The 18651-nt window shown below is 40.6% G+C and overlaps 1 protein-coding gene across 1 annotated transcript in view; it reads left to right on the top strand.

The window, feature by feature from the left end:
* The first annotated feature begins 268 nt into the window (after nucleotides 1–268).
* Nucleotides 269–18651, top strand: part of adcy2a (adenylate cyclase 2a) — a 52158-nt gene continuing 33775 nt past the window's right edge. The window contains exons 1-3 of the mRNA XM_076081389.1: nucleotides 269–814; nucleotides 3823–4020; nucleotides 11880–12041. Of these exons, the coding sequence (XP_075937504.1) occupies nucleotides 269–814; nucleotides 3823–4020; nucleotides 11880–12041 (906 nt within the window). The remainder of the gene's footprint in view (nucleotides 815–3822; nucleotides 4021–11879; nucleotides 12042–18651) is intronic.

The raw sequence follows: 18651 nt of genomic DNA, 5'->3' as shown, positions 1-18651 counted from the left end.
GAAATTATGACATACATAATGCATACTGAATCAATTTCAGTGGTTTAATATCCCCTTTTTCTTTTCTTTTCTTCTCTCTCTCTCTCACTTGCTGACTTCTCCCTGCTGCTGCACCTTCTTTTTCTTCCTCCCCTCCCCCTTAGCCCTCTCCCCCTCCCCTTTCCCTTCACTTCCCTCCCACTTCTCTCCCTCACACTAAAGAGCACTCAGTCTCTGAGCTCCCCTACATTTCCCGCTCCAACATGTTGGCAGGAGGAGAAAGAGGAGGATGCTCCGCTCTACCCTCGGTGCGTTCCTGCCACCTCTCCGGCCAGCGCACACTGCCTCCGACTCTGACTCAGCCTCAGCTTTCAGTTGTCTCCGCCTGAGAGACTTAAGACAGGAGGTGGAGGAGGAACCGAAGGATAAGGTCGAGATCAGGAACTCTCACACCAGGGTCCCCAACAGGAGCAACAACAGCAAGAGAGCTGAACAGAGCAACTGCTCCTCATCTGTGGTGGAAACTACAAATACCTCAGCAGTAAGCACCTCTTCTGCCTCCTCTAGTTTCCCTCCCTCCTCTTCCTCCTTCTCGGCTCCAAGATCCATGTGGCACGAGGCAATAAGGAGAAAGCGGTATCTCCTGGACCGGACAGGGGAGTCTGGTGAAGGGGATAAAGGAGGAGGAAGAGGTCAGAAGAAGAACAGGTCCCCGGATTGGCTGTATGAGTCCTACTACTGTATGAGCCAGCAGCATCCTCTGATTGTGTTTCTGCTGCTCATAGTGATGGGAGCCTGCCTGGCTCTGCTGACTGTGTTCTTTGCTTCAGGACTGGTAAGCTGCTCTTTTACTACATGACACACACAGCTGCATTTAGCAAAGTAGAAAGTACAAATAAACCTACAACCTGGACCATACAAACATGCAGATGGGAGGGAATTTCCTATTTAGTGTAAGCTCTGTAAACATCGTGGACAGGCACATCTTGGCACATGTGGTGCGTACACACACATATTGTAGACTCTCACATTTTCTATAAGCATGCATAGAGATGGGGTCAAACAAAATAGCTTGCCAATCATGCGCACACTCAGGGGTACACACACACACACACACTGACAATATCTGCTGGCTTGTCAAACACAATACATGAGCTCCTCTCTCTCGTAGACTCGTACACACATACAATCGTTCTTGTGCAACACCTACAGTATATGCACGCACACTCGGAGCATGCGGTCCTTATTGCAGCACTAATGTGAAGAGAAGGGTGAGATAAAAGTGAGGGGGAATAAGGGGCTTAGGTATTGTCTGAGCTCACGGTTGACTGAACTACAGAAAGGAGATCTGTTTCCCTCTATCTCTATTTTGACAGGTCATCTTTGCACTAAAGACCTGAGAAATCCAATGCAGTGAAGGCAAGGTACTCACTAAAAACATTGTGAACTAAAATTGTCTAAAAAATATTATACAACATAATGCTATATTTACACAATCTATCTAATGATTGATTTTAGAAGATATACTAACGTAACATTTTTGCCTCTCATTATTTTAGTCTGCTATTAAGAAGGGATTAGTCTAAAATACACTGAAAGCGACAGAGCACTGACACACACACACACACATAACCCCACACAGCACGAAAATCACCAGAACTGAAACTGAATGAAAACAGAATTAAGTTTTAAGTTGTTTCTATTCACTGTAACGTATAACCAACAGATGATGAGGTCAGTGACATCAGTGGTTGGAGAGCCAGCCATTGCATATCCATGCAATCAACACAATCGGACAAAATTTGCTCCTAATTCGTCAACAAATGGAATCTCTTATCTAAACGATTCGAAGTGACAACAGTTTTTTAAAATTAATTTTTACTCTTGCAATATTTCTGATAGTTGATTGTGTTTTAATAACCTCCTACACACTGCTGTTATCGCTATTATACTGATTTTATTATGGTCCTTCACATCGGGAGGTATTTAAGTGGTATCATAATCAGTATTTAGACTTGTTACCTCAGCCACAACTGGTGTTTGTGCCAATGAATTACCTAATTGATCATTTTACTTTGTATTTATTATTCTGGCTGGCAGTATTTGTGTTAAAGCTGTGGTTAAGTGCAAAAGCAGAAGCAGCTAAAGGATTAAATATTAATGTAGAGTTAGAAACACGAGTGCTCCAGAATGGTAAATAAGGCCTTTGAAATCCCCAGTTTTATAGCAAAAAAAAGCCTAAAATCTAACATTAAGTAAATATTCTGCAATGTTTTTTTTGACTCGCAACAAACACGCATCTCAGTAAATGCCTTTTCCTGTCAGGCCACTGCTCGGTCTGTCCGTCCTACGTCCTCTTTTCTTTTTGCGCTGTCCCTGTGCTGGTTATACATGGCTTTTCCTACTCCCTTGTTTTTTTTCCCCTCAGTCGTCCCCTATTTCTCTACATATTCGTGTCTGTGTCACCTCTCACCTCCTGATATTTCTGCCTCTCTTTTATTTGTATCCCGTCATCCCTCCATTCTGCTGGCTGGCTGACCTAAATCCTGTGCTGTTTTGGAGCACGGCTCTGGGCGAGACAAACTCTCCGTGGCTTTCTGCAGCCACACACATCCTCTCCTGTCCCAGTGCATTGACTGTGAGCATGAGAAAGGGACAGAGGGAAGGAGGGGGCGGGAGGCTAAAGAAAGATAGAGATGGAGAGGAAGAGGACAACTGCAAGGAGCAGTGTGAGACAGACTGACATAAGAACATGTTGATGGTTGGGTCGCCTCTGAAAACAATCATGGAATGAGTGAGAATTTGTTTTAGTGATCAGTGACTGCTATGTATAAAAAACAACATATTATTCCATTTTAATATAACAGATTTCCTGACATTTTTACTCAGCTATTTGGGTTTGAATTGAAATTTGATTGGTAGCTATCAGTGTATTCAGTGTGTGTCACAGACGGTCCTTACCGAAACAGCCAAATGTGCCAGGGAAGATGTGACACATTTGCCTACATATCCATATCCTGACCCATTTCCATCCCCCATCACACTACTGGAAAAGCAATGATGGGATGAAACCTGGCAAAGGCAGGCATTACAAACGACTCATTTCACTGTGCTATCCTCCTACATCCACCTTGAAGAAACTCCTGAAATTTTTATTAGAACTTTCAGATCCAAGTGTGTTTCAGAAAGGCAGCTGCAAATCCATTATGGATGTGGCTTCAACTTTACTACTGGTTAACACTGGGGGCTTTTAGCGTATTTTTCCTCCCTTCCTCTCAGTAAAAAGGTTGATTATTGGGAATTGATAAGATTTTATGGAAACCGATTCCATTATCGATTTTCAGTCGAGACTCAATTGAGTCTTGTCAAAATGTTATGTGGCTCAAACAGAAAGTCAAAGACACTTAAGGGTTATATACAGAGCAAAAGGGCACTTTTCTCATTTTGTTACCAACTCCTCTCTCAGATTACATCTATTAAAGAGGGCTGTTCTAGTAGTGACACCTTGTTGTGCTTAAAAAAGCGAAAAAATCTGAAGAGAATCAGTTTTATTCTGAATTTACTGCTTCTCTGGGTAATTCATATGTCTGCCTTGGTTGTTTTTATTTTTAGGACACTAAAGGGGAAAGACTAGAAGAGTGCCTTTTTATAACACCGTTATAAAGTCTGTCGAGAAGTCTGCCTTCTAAATTTCCTTTTCTTTCCTTATTTCTCTCTCAGGCAACCGTATTTTTCCCACTAATAAATTATTCCTCCTACATCTCTGTTCCCCTCGCTCTCAAATTGACTGTCTACATGTCTCACTGTCTCTTTCTCATTCTCTTTAATTTTGTCCTTTTTCAGAACATTGAGGACCACGTCGCCTTTGTAATCACTGTGCCCACGGCGCTGGCTATCTTCCTGGCTGTTTTTGTACTTGTCTGCATTGAGTCCATCTTCAAGAAGCTTCTACGCGTTTTCTCCCTGGTCATCTGGGCCTGCTTGGTTGCCATGGGTTACCTTTTTATGTTTTCTGGCGGGATCATCTGCCCGTGGGATCAGGTAAGACAGTAATGTCATTTAATGTAATGTATTCTGTAAAGAATTCATTTGTTGTAGAGGAACATGTGCATTGCTCCAGAGTTTTGGTCGCACATATGACCAAAGATCTCTGATTGTTCGCACCTGTTTGCCTGACATTTAGCAGGTGTGTGAGTGAGAGAGAGAGCGAGAGAGAGAGAGAAACCGCACCTTGTACATTACACCCTTAAAACATACTGATGTTTGAAAATAAGTGGAACCATTGGTAGTTTTTTTTCGTCAAGAATAAAATGCTGCGGTGCTCAGTACACCTGTCCCGGGCTCTTCCAGACCAGTCCAGGCCAGACAGTGAGTAAGGTGAGGGAGGTAAATGCTCCACAACCTGAATCCCCTGTCCCTGGTAAGATGCCTAATCCAATTCAGAGGTGCCGGCTCATATTCATTTCAGAAGTGGGGTGGGGTGGGGGGGGAAGTGTGCGTGTGTGTGTGAGAGAGAATGTACACCAATTTTTATTCTTGCCAATAGCTGATCTGCTCTGCATGCGTCACTCTCTCCATCGTTGACCACACACTGGCTGCGGCTACATGAAACATGTGGTTCTCTTTCATAGCATTCGTTGCGCGTCTCATTATGGGAACGCCTCCTGCGTGACCTCTTCAGAAGGGATAGGGATGCCTATTTCAGGAGGGGATGGAACCCTCCTCCTGTGTGTTAGGCAGACAAAGTGTCAGTTACCATTTAAAAAAACGTTTTCTCGCTTCACACAGAAGCCAGTCGACAACTGTGCTAAGCTTAACTGTCCATGCACTCTGGTGCACAACTCGGGTCAATGGGCGCTTTGTTGGTGTACAGTTGTATACTAGTTATGAACAATTGCAATACTCTTCTACGGCTAGTTTTGGTGTACCAATACTTTTGCCATAGGAAGCAACAATACTTTCTAAAACGAAAAGTAGCAATACTTTTGCTAATAAAAACAACGTTAGCAATACGAGCAACATGTAGCAATACCTTGCAACAGGTAGAGTTATCAATACTTTACAACAGGCTATACCCCCAGAAAGGTAGCACTAGTTTTTTTGTCAAAGCTAGCCGGGAAAGTAGTGATATTTAACCTTACACTCGCCCAGCTGCTGCTAAATATGTCCAAGGGTTTGGCTGCGTTACCTGGGCCGATCTGGGCGAAGGCAGACCCCCCCCCGCCTGCGGCCCCGTTTGCACGTCATCCTGGAGGAAGATGATGATGATGTGAGAGTTAGTCGGCTGACTTTGAGCTCCTATGATATAGAGGAGGAATCTATCCTTGCTAACGCTCGCAGGGATGCAAAGCCTCTGACGCTGAGGGAGGAAACCAGCCTTCTCCATCGTCTGCCCTGGATCGTGACATGCAGGATATGAAAACCCCCTAAAGTGCAGGTGACCCCACAGCCCCCAAGAGGTCCCAAAAACCTGTGACCCCATGGCTGTGACAGTCTAGCCGCCTTAAAGACGTGTGCTGGCGAGAAGAAGGGCAGCACAGGAGGGTGCCAACACGGCAGCTTTGACAAAATGGCTAGGCAGCCCACTCTCTCTGCGAATGGAGAGCGTGGCTGCCTGCAATCAGTCAAATGGTTGTTGAGAATGATAGATAAGGGCTACAGACTTCTATTCAATATCACTCCATCACATTTCAAAGAAATTGCCACGTTTACTAGTACAAGCAAACTTGAATCCAAAAGCATGACAATGAGTCAGACATGCAAGGAATGATGGAGACACGGAAGGTGGGGTGAATTCTCATCGCTGGTGTCAGACAAAGATGGATAGCGGCAGGATTGATGACCCAAGAAACCGAGAATGGGCCCATGAAACAGGGAGCCAACTTCTTGGACTTTACTCTGAGGGGAGGGGAGAAAGCCAGAAACATTGCTCCAGTGGGGTACAATGGGGTGCGGGGAAGCAACGTCAGTTTGCAGACTGTTGATAATGGTGGGAAGAGTGCAGGAGCATGGAGTGGGCCTGCCTCCAGGTACGTCAACACTGCTGGACAAATGCCTGGACTGAGGGGACCCTGCCTCAAGTTCATGCTCAGGGAGGAGTGGTTGGTGAGTGACTGGTGGCTGATCTGGGAAGGGTGTTGTGGGCATACTGGATCCACAGGAGTTGCTTAGACCAGAAAGAGAGGGGTTGCGGGAGGAGAGACAAGGCTGTCTCAATATCTTGATTCATTTGCTCGGCCTGACCATTAGATGAGGGTGGAACCCAGTTTACAAACTGACCAAAAGCGAGAGATGAATTATAGCCCCCGGTCTGAGACCACATCATTGAGAAGAACATGCAGCCCGAACACATTTCGCAACTTAACTTCAGTAGTTTCTTTGGCAGTGGGTAACTTTGAGTGGTGGAATCAGCAGAGCACACTTGGAAAACCGATCAATGACAGTGAGTATGAGTTACCATCAGAGAAAGGTAGGCTTGTGTTCTCAGCGGCGATCAATATATTTTACTGCCTGTTGAAGAGTGACAGAAGTTGCCTCGGCTGTGCACCGGTATGACGGTATATGAAAAATTAATATCGTACGGGAAATTAAAACCGGTATACAGGTTGAACCGGTATACCGCCCAGCCCTAATCTGTATTATATATTATTACTGTTTTAGTCCAAAAACTGGTGTCGCACTGGTGGAAAAATTGCAGTCAGCTAATATGAAGGAAGCCTGGCCGATGTGTTAAGTTGCATAAGTCAATACATATTTTTGGTCCATGTCTTTATCAAGTTTCAAGGGCACTGCTGCAGGTTTGCTGACTGGCCCTCACAATACCATATGCCACTGTTCTATGGTATTGAGAAGGCCACAGTTACACAGCTACATTCTGTAGCAACATTACATCTGCAGTTAAATGTGGCGAGACGAACAAACGGCAGCATTTGCATTACTACAGCCATATGCGTCCTACAACATGGCTCATTGAAAGCAGTACAGTACATTAGGTCTTCATTGTTTGAAAAATGTACTTATTCAACAGTACTTAGCAAGACGGATGTCTAGTGTGGCCTTATCTATCACAAATAGGTAGCTAAATATGCACTGATTCACACGCCACACCATTCATTCCTTTCTTGTGCTTATTAGAAATGTCTGGCCATTATGTCATTACTGCTCCCTGACTGCTGCATCTTATGCACTTATCTGGAGCGACATTTTTGTTGACTGGCATTGCTCTCTGTGTGTTTGAGGGCCTTGATGCCAAATTATAAATTTGTGTGTGTGTGTGTGTGTGTGTGTGTGTGTGTGTGTGTGTGTGTGTGTGTGTGTGTGTGTGTGTGTGTGTGTGTGTGTGTGTGTGTGTGTGTGTGTGTGTGTGTGTGTGTGTGTGTGTGTGTGTGTGTGTGTGTGTGTGTGTGTGTGTGTGTGTGTGTGTGTGTGTGTGTGTGAGAGAGAGCTTTTTCATTACTGGCTGCATGAAGAGATGTAACTAACATTCATATCACTGATACCAGAATAGGCTCTCTGCTTATGAGATTAAAGCATAATGAATATACTATATTCTTAACATATATATATCTCCATAACATGACTTGAGAAGGACTGTTTCTCCTTTCACAGCTGAGATGGTCAGCAAAATCTATTTTGTACCAAAATCAATCAGTGAATATGTGTGGTGCGTTCGCGTAGAGTTCAACTTTTGATTAACTTTAAAGTGGCTAAAATCGATTATATTAACAGCTAAAGAGACAGATATTTCTCTCACGAGTTGGGAGAGACCAAAACAGAGCTGTAAGACAGTTCATTTTGGACTTGCATTCATTAAGTTGCAGAACACGAGATTCATAATACTTCCGATAGAAGCACCCATGATCTGATCAAAATACGGCAATGACCTTCAGCTCAACAGTCAACAGAAAAAATCGATGAAGGTCAAGACATTTACAACGCATCCTATCAAAATGTGATGGATATAGGGCTTTGAATTGTGATGCCAAAGGTCATTGAGTCAATGGAGCGCCGAAATAAAAGGAAATTGCCTTTTTTATTTTACAAGTTTTAAGTTTTTTTTCTTAAAATTGAACCGGTTAGTTACCGGTTAGGCTTAATTGGTGTCGAAAGCATAATTAGTCAAGTCCCATCATGCATTGTTTTCTGTAGACCACCAGCCAGCTAATAAAATTGAACAAGTCAGTGTACTTTTAAATCTCATTCAGTGTTTGTGCAGGGATTTAAGATGTGGTTAACACGACTAGTTCTGAGATATGTTATATGATATTTACATCAGTGATGGCATTTTTTAATCTTGTATTGGCTCTTGCTGTTTCAGGTATTATCATCTCTATAGGCAATTGTCCATAACATGGACTTCTGACTGTTACTGTCAACGAATGTCATCCAATATGGTCCCCAAAAGCACACAAAGGAAAGTAAAAATATATTGAAATTCAACACATCAGTATACAGTAAAATATAACATAAGTTCAGTAGTAAAAGTGTAAATTATCCTTTATTAACCACATATGTCTTTGATTTGTCAAGTGAACATTATCATGTCATAAATATGAGGAAGAGAATCAGCTGGATAGGAGCTGTGGCAGAGTGAGAGGGAAAGGGAAAGATATTGAAGAGGATTACCACTGAAGATAGGGAACAAAACTATAAGAAATAACATGACTTGTGTAGTTTGAATTTCTTCATTTACAAATTAATATATTTAAATTACATAGCTCTGGATTAGACGAAAACTAGTCGATTTTTATTTCAGTGGCAGGAAGTGAGCTTTCAAAATAACTTATTTGTGTTGACATCCACATAGATAAACGGCGAGATTGTACGAGAACAAGAGATGGTTACATTACAAACATCAATGTCAGTACAGTACACTGTCAGGTAAAATAAAAATCACAGAGGGTCCAAGTATTTCCTCAGCTGTGTTGTGCTCACCATACAGTTTGTATGCAGTACACTTTCTATTTTCAAACCTGAAATCAATTGGATGCTTATCCTCTCCCCACAAAGCCCTCTGTGTTTGCTGACGGTGGGTAGATGGGCTTATCTGTGTGGTCCAGCCTCCACCCCTCACTGGGAGTTGTCTGGACCCTGCATCATCTCCTCCTTTCCTTCTTTCCGTGTCTCTCCATCCCTCCCATGTCTGTCACACAAATGCTCAGACGCACACAAACTCCTTTGTGAGTATACAGCCGCCCTCATTAGGCTTTAGGACAGAGGAGGTGCTGAAAGCAGAGTTGGGGTAAAGGAAGAAGCCTGCCAGGATGGAATAGTAAAGAGGAGGGTAGATGGCGAAACTAGGACAGGAAATATTCACGGAAAAGACAGGCTACTAGATGGGGGGTGATACAAGAGAGGGAGGCCGACAGACATGGAAAGATGCAAGATAACATGTAAAGAGGAGCAGTAGTTGAGCCATTTCCTTAGATCAGGTTGGTAATTTGATTCTAAGACACTGGAAAATAATATAATTTATTTCAACACCTTAATTTATTTCAGTGATCAGGAACAACATGCCCAGACTGATTGTGGAAATTTTTAAACCAAGCACTTTGGCTTTATTTTTATCTACAGTATTGCATTTAATTCTGCATCTTCTCTATAAATCAACCAATCTGTCCTTTTGCTCAGATTTAGTATAGCTAGAAAAGAGAGAGCATATGTCTTTTTTAGGGCTAAATAGCAGGCGCGCACACACACACACACACACACACACACTCCATCACTCCACATTGTAAATCTAGCCTGTAAACTAATCTCTGCCACAGACTGTAGACTAAAAGCCTGGTGTAATCTGACACTCCATCTCTATAGCTTGTTTTATGAACCCTCCTCAGTGTGATTATCAAGGATTGATTCATGGGGCAGAAGCAGAGTTGACTGAACCATGATGGACCACAAAAAAGCCGTGTCCACTTAATTGTCAGAGAGGGTTCTTATGTGGTTGCCTTAACCACACTGAAGGAAGCTCCTCACTGTTTTATTACTGCATCAAGTATCAATTATGCAGGGAAACTCAGCAGGTGTCTCTCCCCATGCAGCCTCTCCATTATCCTGGGTACGGTTTCATGATTCAGTAGTTGCATTGGATTTCAGAGCATTCATTTAGAAAAAGGCTTTATCGACTTTTGTCAATTAGCAGCTCTCTCTTATATTAAGAAGTACGTTAATACTTTCTTATTCCTCTTCTGACATTGTGAATAAACAGCACGTTTCTTATTCATCCGAAGAGGAGAAAATCTAAATAATCTGTTGCATTCTTAATCTGTTCTGATTCTGCACTTGCATCATATTGTAAAACTTTATATTTATTGTGTTTTTAGAGCATTTCTGGCTCTGTAGGCATTTTGACAAGGTCAAAACAAGGAGCTGGCAAACTGCCACCACTTTAGTACACTTGCCATACTGCAATAACGTCACAGCCACTCTTGTGGGGCTGGACGATATGGCCAAAAACGTTATCATTATGTATTTTTTATATTGTTCAATATCGATAAATATCACAATATATACTTCATAATAATATTAATGCTTAATTTACACTGTTAAGAGTATTCTCTTTAGGACAAAACCCTTCATAAAAACAAGAAGTTTAATCATGGTTTATAATTAATAATTATTTATAATTGGAATTATGTACAGTATATACGACTCTTCTTGCTGGCCATGTCACTGCTGCACGCTACTTATGAACATGTGCATCTGAGACTTTGCGGGAACTGGACTGAAATGAAGAAAGTAATGGAATATCTGCACAGTATAACTCTTAAAAGGGACATTAATAATACATAGCGTCTAGTCTGCTAAGTCCAAAGAAGACGACTAAGACTTCCGCTGGTGTTTTTTGTGTGTACAGGAAACAAATTATACTTCATGGTCTACTTTGTGGCTTTTAAAACAGATCACTGTTAAAGCCTAACGGCGATATATATTTGTTAGGAGGCTGTAGAATTTCATATTTAGTGAAATTATGTGAGGTGGGTCACTAGAAAATTAGGCTACATTTGACTATTTAGTCATTAGTGCTTCACTGTCTGCCAGTGTTCATATGCATTGTGTAAGTTTCCGTTGAGTTGTTTGTATGAATTAAAACTTTTGCTGTTATAAAGGTCCAGGTTCCAGTATATGTTTCGATCTTGTTCACCTCTTGTTGACCTTCTGTCTGTCTCCGCAGCTCTATATTGACTAAGTTCTGAATCATAATTGGTCGCTCAATGTGACTTTGAGACTCAGGGAGCTTCTTTACTCCTGATTACTACGAGGACTTAAAGGTCAACTCCATCTGCATTCTTTCCGGGATTTTTCAAATAGAAACGCCCACTCAGCCATTTGCAAACTGACGTAGGTTAACAAAGTAAGCTAACCTATAAGGTAGTGTTGCACGGTATACCGGTACTAGAAAAGTATCGCAGTACCCTGCTGTTAAAAATGGTACAACAGCCCATTTTATTAGTACCAATATTAAAAGAATGGCAGTGTTTTTAATAAGAGCCGTATTTATTCCCAATTTCCCACCAAAGCCTTGTCTTAAAGGGATCACAATATCTTTTGGTATTTGCTTACATTCACTACCATGGTCAGCTATTAAGAAAGTATCATTGTAGAACTGTCTTAGTCCCCAAAGCTTAAACAGAGGACGTACTGTTTGTTAGTTGCTTTTCCTTTCCTCTTCTCTCTGATCACTGATGTAGCTGTACATAAATAAACGTAACTTTAGCAAGCAGTGTTGGTGGCGATCAGACTGGGGCCATGCTCTTCCTTTCTCGCAGGACTGTCCACACTGATATTCTATTTCTGTCTGTATTTTCCTTTCTTGTGCATCCATCTCTCTTTCTCATTCTCTCTTTTCCACTTTCCTCTGCAGGTGTGTCATAAGTGTGTGTCTCTCTCTCTCTCCACAGGTGTCATTCTTCCTGTTCATTGTGTTTGTGGTTTACACCATGCTGCCGTTCTCCATGCGGGACGCCATCATCGCCAGTGTCCTGACCTCCGCCTCTCACACCATTGTGTTGAGTGTCTGCCTGTCCACCACAGCTGATCACATGGAACCAGTAGTGTGGCAGGTAAGGCGATCAAACATAAGTATGGGTTAATAGTAGGAGACACATTGATATGGAGAGATATGACAGAGACTATCCTCAAAATATGCAAACACCACTGTGTGCTTGAACTCAACATAATTAATGAATTCATTATTCAATATTATTTAGTGACTTGAATAATGTATAATTGGGTGTCGGAACAGAAATATTTACTTTCTTGCTGAGAGATTATTGCTCATGAATGTATGGTAAATATGTACTGTAGCTGGAGCCAGCAGCCGCTTAGCTTAGCATAATAACTGATAACAGGGGGAAACGGCTAGCCTAGCTCAAAAAAATTGCCATTTTATGGGGCGGTTATGTACAATTATGTGCCAGAACCAGTACCTCCCTGAAGTTGGTAACCGGACTTAGCCAAGAAACAGGAGTTGTTTCGTTGATTCACACATTTAGTGGACCTGTATTGTCATGTACTAGTAATTAACCTTCAAGAAAACAATACCATAGATAAAGAATGCTTGAAGAACACTTTTGGAATTACTCAACCTGGGTTTAATTTTTCCAAGTTTTTGCTATACATTGCCATAACCGGTTGTCCTCAAAATCATATCTTAGTTCCCTGTAGAGATTTATGTACATCTAGTTCACAGGGAGCGCTGCTTGCCAGTATTTTCTTTTCTTTTTTTATTATCCAGATTGAATCTTAATTGGTTTGTTTTTCCTTTCCCGGCATTTAATATTTTTGGTCATTTTAATAATAATCATACATTCTGTATTTTTAGCAAACAAACAAATGTGACCTTTAAACTAAAATTGATTTAGCATACCAGGTGAGCGATGTGTTTTTTATACTTCATGAAAAGGTCACCCTTTCTCCAGCAGTATTGCTGTTTCAAGCACAAACGTTCAGGCAGTTGGCACATGCTGGGAAAGACAAAAATAATATCAGAAAACCAATTATCTGGCTAATGCAGCCTTCAATTAATTTGAACTCATTCAAACATGATTGCAGAAGTCAATGATTGCCAATACACCTACGGCTCATTCCGACTAATGCATAAAGATAACATTAGTTTGACAACCATCTAATAAACGCCACACCTCACTGATAATCATAGATTTCAGAGCCACAAAGGACATTTCTAGTCTACAAAGAGGCCTAGTTAATATAATAATTATTATTATTATTATTATAATACCATGTTCACATCTCAGCCACCTCCCACATGTCAATTACTCTGCTCTACGTGTATTGCTGTTTGTCTGCCCTGTTGCTCAGTCACTGTTCAATTGTTTCTACACAATAAATCATTTATCCGAAATGATTATTCATCTTAATGGTACAATTTTCTCTCATATAATTCTACTGCCATTCTGAGTTTTTTTTTTGCAGGCACCACTAAATGATTGATACTGTGTTCAGCAGTCCAGTTTTAGGGAAAAAAATGCTGTTTGGGTATTTGTTTTGAATGCTGTTTCTTAAAAAATAAACCAAAGGACCATTTGTAGTCTAGTATTCAAAAACCATACTACCTTTCAGATAACTGGAAAACATCTCGTTTGCTCCATAGACTTAATATAATGCGAATAATGACAATGATTATAGTGTACTTGTGCAAATAGAGCTCTGTCTTAGTACTCAATGATGATTCCTGTGCCTGTATCTTCATGTTTCTCTGTATTCCCTACTTTCAAACCTTCACAAACATTCTCTACTGCTTCTGTGAACTCTGCCGGGATGGCCTGGTATTTGGTCTACTTTTCTTTCATCTGTAACTGTAGCATGGGCATACTGGCATCTGGGCAGCCTGGGGCTGTGTGCTGCATGGTCACTATCTGCCAGCTCCTCTTGTGCACCAGGCCAGTTAGCCTGTCAGCATAAATCCAGTGGAAGGTCTGCCTTTAAGAGTCCTTTTTAAGAGAATTTCCCTTGTAGAAATATTGAATAGTATCAGAATCAGTGTCAAAGCATAAAAGTATGTTGGATATAAATTACTCTCTCCTTGAATTCTGTAGGAATTAACTAATTATGCTATGTCTATCATTAAAATATGTCTTAGCAGAACATAATTTTTGCAGAAATAGGCCAAAAAAGAAACACCGAAAGGGTTGTTGTAGAGATGTGCTTAATCATGATAGGTAGCATACTGTAATGTTTGAAGTGGGAACGACTTTGAATAAATGGCAGGCTGAGAAGAGGAAAAAAGAAAACACTTTTAAATCGGCTATGGATCGAAGTAAAGGGTGTGATGCCTTTTGATTCCACCTGCTATTGTGTGCTAATGGTAGTGTTAAAGTGCTGGAAGGGCTATTTTCTTCTAGCTGCGAGAGATCACTGTGACAGACATATTAAGAAGGCAGTCCTAGTATGTTTTTATGGTCTGTGTGTGGCAAGTTCCAAAGATTGTTTTTGGAAGTTGACAGCTTGCTGCTTAATCGGCAGTCGAGATGGCATGTTGGGCAAGATGTGACATTGCCAAGGAACAAAATGCCCACTAGTAAACATGGACTCCGCCAAATCCTGGCTGCTCTACGTTATCCCCATTTTATTTGTTGTCGGTGACAGTCATGTTGTAGATTTTTGACCATCCTCAGGGCCAAGTCTGTATTTGTGGTTATGATGATGACAGGATGAAATAGGCATGATGTATTATGGTCATACAGTATGCGTGTAAGGCAACCGGGCACAGAGTTTCAAAGATGACTTTCATAGGAAGATGAAGACTGTCCCAAGCATGTCCCGAAAAATGGGACCATACAGTTGTAAATGATGCCCTTCATAGACATTCCAGATGGCTGCAACCTGCACACACATTTACGAAAAGAGAAGTCGGAGCATCAAAGTTAATGAAAATAACGAGTGAAAATAATACGGAAAACAATAAACCCAATAAACTAAACAATTGTAGAGAGATGGGAGGTCTCATGCGTTGTCCCTGCAATCCTGCCTGTAACTACATTGTTTTTATTCTGGGTTTAAAAACAAGCCACTCACTCACAAAGCTTTCATTTTAGTTTTCTCCAGTTTTCAGTATCTATGTTGGTATTGTAGTTAAAAGAGTAAACATTTCAGACAGATGTAGCAACATGTGTGGTTTTATTTATGTCGCCTGATTTGATCCGTTCCTTGAGATTAGACCTTGAATTTCCATTCAGTTGTAGGCAAAAAGATCCTAAGCCATTTTATATTTGTTGGGTATCATTATGAATACTTGTAATTTTCAACATGTACAGTAAAGCACAGCATGCACATTTGTGAGTCGTTGCATGTGTACAGTAGTTTGACAATGAATACAGTGAGATAATGGGTCAGGAACTGTTGCTCTACCGTTTCTGCTGTACTAGCGATCCCTGATTTATTGCTGTGGTTGTATCAGGTCACTGGGTGATGTCACAAAAAGATTAAATTTGATGAAGTAGCTTTAGCCATTTTTATTTTATCCATTAACAGCTTCCCAGTTGTTTTTCCAGAAAATTAACTACATTGTTATACGTCTCAATATTACATTTTGATATCATACTGTCATAGAGGATTTTATCCATATTGCCAACTCCTGTGTACAGTATGTGTTTCTGTCTGTGTGTGCTTACTGTACATTTGTTTGTGTCAGACGGAGAGAGTGCCTGCGTGCGCTTTCCTCCTCTGTGTCTCTCTGGCAATTTGCCAGTGTCTGTCCAACTCTTTGTGTCAGGACAGGCTCAGACCTACATGTTCCTTTTAAGATAAGAGCAGTGAGGTTGGGTGACAGGATGCTCTAAGGCTTATGTGTCAGAGGGTAACTATACTGGACAGGCATGGGCCGCTCCAGTTTTCAATGTATCATTTGCCGAGGCGAAGCTAATGGATATGTAGCACTACAGCATGCTGTTCAATCAGATGTCAAATTGGCTAAAATAGCCAATTTGCCTTTATTACACTGAATGTGACTGAATAATTACCTCTGGTTGGCCACTGAATGGAAGATTTTTTCTGACGCTATAATTTGTTTAGAGAGTAAATTGCTTTTGCCAGTAGCAATATCAATTGAAACGACTATGCTAAGAATGTGCTGTTGATTGTGTTTTTTGCTCAGTCGACTTCTTGTTCGTTTTGGTCTTTGTCAAGCTGCCATCAAATTACTTATTTTGTCTGACCCAAAACTCAGAAACCCACGGGTAAATCCTTCCATTTGAGTTGCAGACCTACTATTTTGACTGCACTCCCACTTGAATTGTGAATAACAAAATGTCTCTCTTAATGCATTTTCCATTAGTTGCTCACAGAGTTGGGGATGTTAAGGTCGTTGGTTCATATGCTGTAATCTGCTGGGAAGTACTTGGTGAAGAAGATTAAAGAAAAGAGGTTGAGAAATTCTGGCCTATCCCTGAGAAATCTGTTGTTTGGAGGCACTAGCATCTTGAAAACTTCAAGTTTGCCTGCGAACTGTTGATCAGATGATAGTAGCTGTTTTCCCCTGTTACCAGTATTAATGCTGAGCTCAGCTAACTGGCTGCTGGCTACATACAGTATTTATCAAATAGACGTGCGAGTGTTATAATATTCTCATCTATTCTCAGCAAGAAAGTGAATCTGCAAATTTCTCAAAATGTTAAACTATTCCCAAGAAAGCCCACACATGCATGCACCCAGGCACATACACTGACACACACATCTCACATTCAGTATGCATGCATTTGTGGTGTTTTGAATTTTGAATTTACTTTAATTAAGCTCAGCAATTTGTAGAAAAAAAACACACCAGTCTGTCCTACCAAGGATTTTGTAAATGTCAGCCATTAAATGTCCACACTCTTGCTCTAGTGTGCATATAAACTGCCCAGAGGGTATTTAGTGAGAAGGAACTACATACTGACATCTCCACTTTGTCAAGTCCATTAAAGTTTACAGTGCTGGCTCATTGGAGTCTTAATGAACCAGCACATTTATTGAAGAGGTGAAAGCCCTCTGTTGGGTCCAGATTTATGTGCATGTCATATTTAGAAATATTATTATTATTTTTTTTTTTTTTACATGCAGTGTGTACAACAGTGATATATTGTTGCATTTTTACATTGTTATATTCCTAAAACTATATTCTTCTCATCCTAAAAGGTTGGAAGTAGGCATGGGACGATATGAAAACGTTATTATCCTGCCCAAAGTAATCACTTCACCTAACATTTGATTAAAAAAGGCCGATACTGCCCCTGACTTTGTTTACGTTAAAAGCATTTTCTCCTGTACACTGACTATATGTTTGTTGACTTGTATCTCACTGTTCTTGTCGTCCTCTTGTTATGTTTATGTATTGTCTCTTGTCTTGCAATAAAATAAAACATAAAAAAAACAAAACTTATTTTTTTATGTCACAGTTGGTGACTCTTTTTATTTTTTTTAAGTGAACATCCTCTTACAGTGAGTGAAAATCCAACAATCTTAAATAAGGTAATCATAAAACATAAGGTCCACCTGCATAAATGTAAAAAATAGCATCGCAGCGTTGTAAGAGTCTTTTCTTTCTTACATAATAATTTTGTGTTTTTTAAAATCAGGCTTTATTTTTCACTTCTCTACCATGATAACGAGATTAACAACCTTTTCAAGTCCCTCATGTAAGGTCATTAATGATTAAATCGATAATGAAAATTCACCAAAATCAATTTATTGTGAGTGTTTATTTTTATTGCAATATAATCCTATAGTCCTATCCTTAGTGGGAAGAATGATCTGGCTACTTGATCTAAACATATACTTAGTATTTCCACACAGCTCTTTTTTTTTTTACAGCAAGTCAATGCTTGTAAACATAAAACATGTATTATGTGACAAAGATATCTTGTCTTCAAGTCAGCTTTTTTAATATATTCAAATTTCATCCTAACTGACGTTACCCCACAGTGTTTTTAAATCACAACCTCCCCTCTCAGATCCCAAACAACCTTCATTTGCATTATTTGTGATTAATTGTTGAGTGTTAAGTCGCCAATAATCTATCGCAACACTCGCACTCCATTTAAGCTTCATCTGATAGAATTTCACATGGACACTCAGCAGTAGCAGCTGTTGCATATTACAAGGATTACCTGTTTGAGGGAAAGTAAGGCTTCATTTGAATCCAAAGGAAAGTTTTTACTTTTGCTGACTTAATCTTTTGACTTTCATTGGTTTCTTGTTTCTTCTCTTTTTTAAATTTGAAAATGGAGGAGACGTGAGAGACCACATGCTTTCATTGTATGTATCCCAGGAATTCGGCTCTTGAGAATTCTTGAAAAGTTTATTTTTTGTTGAGATTCGCAGTCAGTTGCCACTAGGTCATTAAAACAAGACTCACTTTCACGGTGATCTTAGTTAGTTGTCTTGCTTTACGCATGGTATAATAATAGTCTCTCTGATTTAGATAATCCCAGAACCACCATAAGGGTTCAAAGCCCTTTAGAGACCATTCTCACCTAACCCCGCTGTTATCTGTAATTGGGTACCAGTGAGGTACGGATGATTCACACAGCTGACCTTTGAGACAGCCTGGGTTGCTGTCAGTCTTGTCTAACAGATGTCAGCTAATAGAGTAGCACCAGCTCCACCCCCCCCCCCCCCCCCCCCCCCCCCTCACCTCAAAGAAGTAGTAATTTACATCTAACATCACATGTACGT

The sequence above is a fragment of the Anarhichas minor genome, unplaced genomic scaffold (genome assembly GCF_050575085.1).
Source record: "Anarhichas minor isolate MPS153535 unplaced genomic scaffold, ASM5057508v1 ptg000080l, whole genome shotgun sequence".
Taxonomy (NCBI): domain Eukaryota; kingdom Metazoa; phylum Chordata; class Actinopteri; order Perciformes; family Anarhichadidae; genus Anarhichas; species Anarhichas minor.
This window is presented reverse-complemented; position numbering and strand designations above follow the sequence as displayed.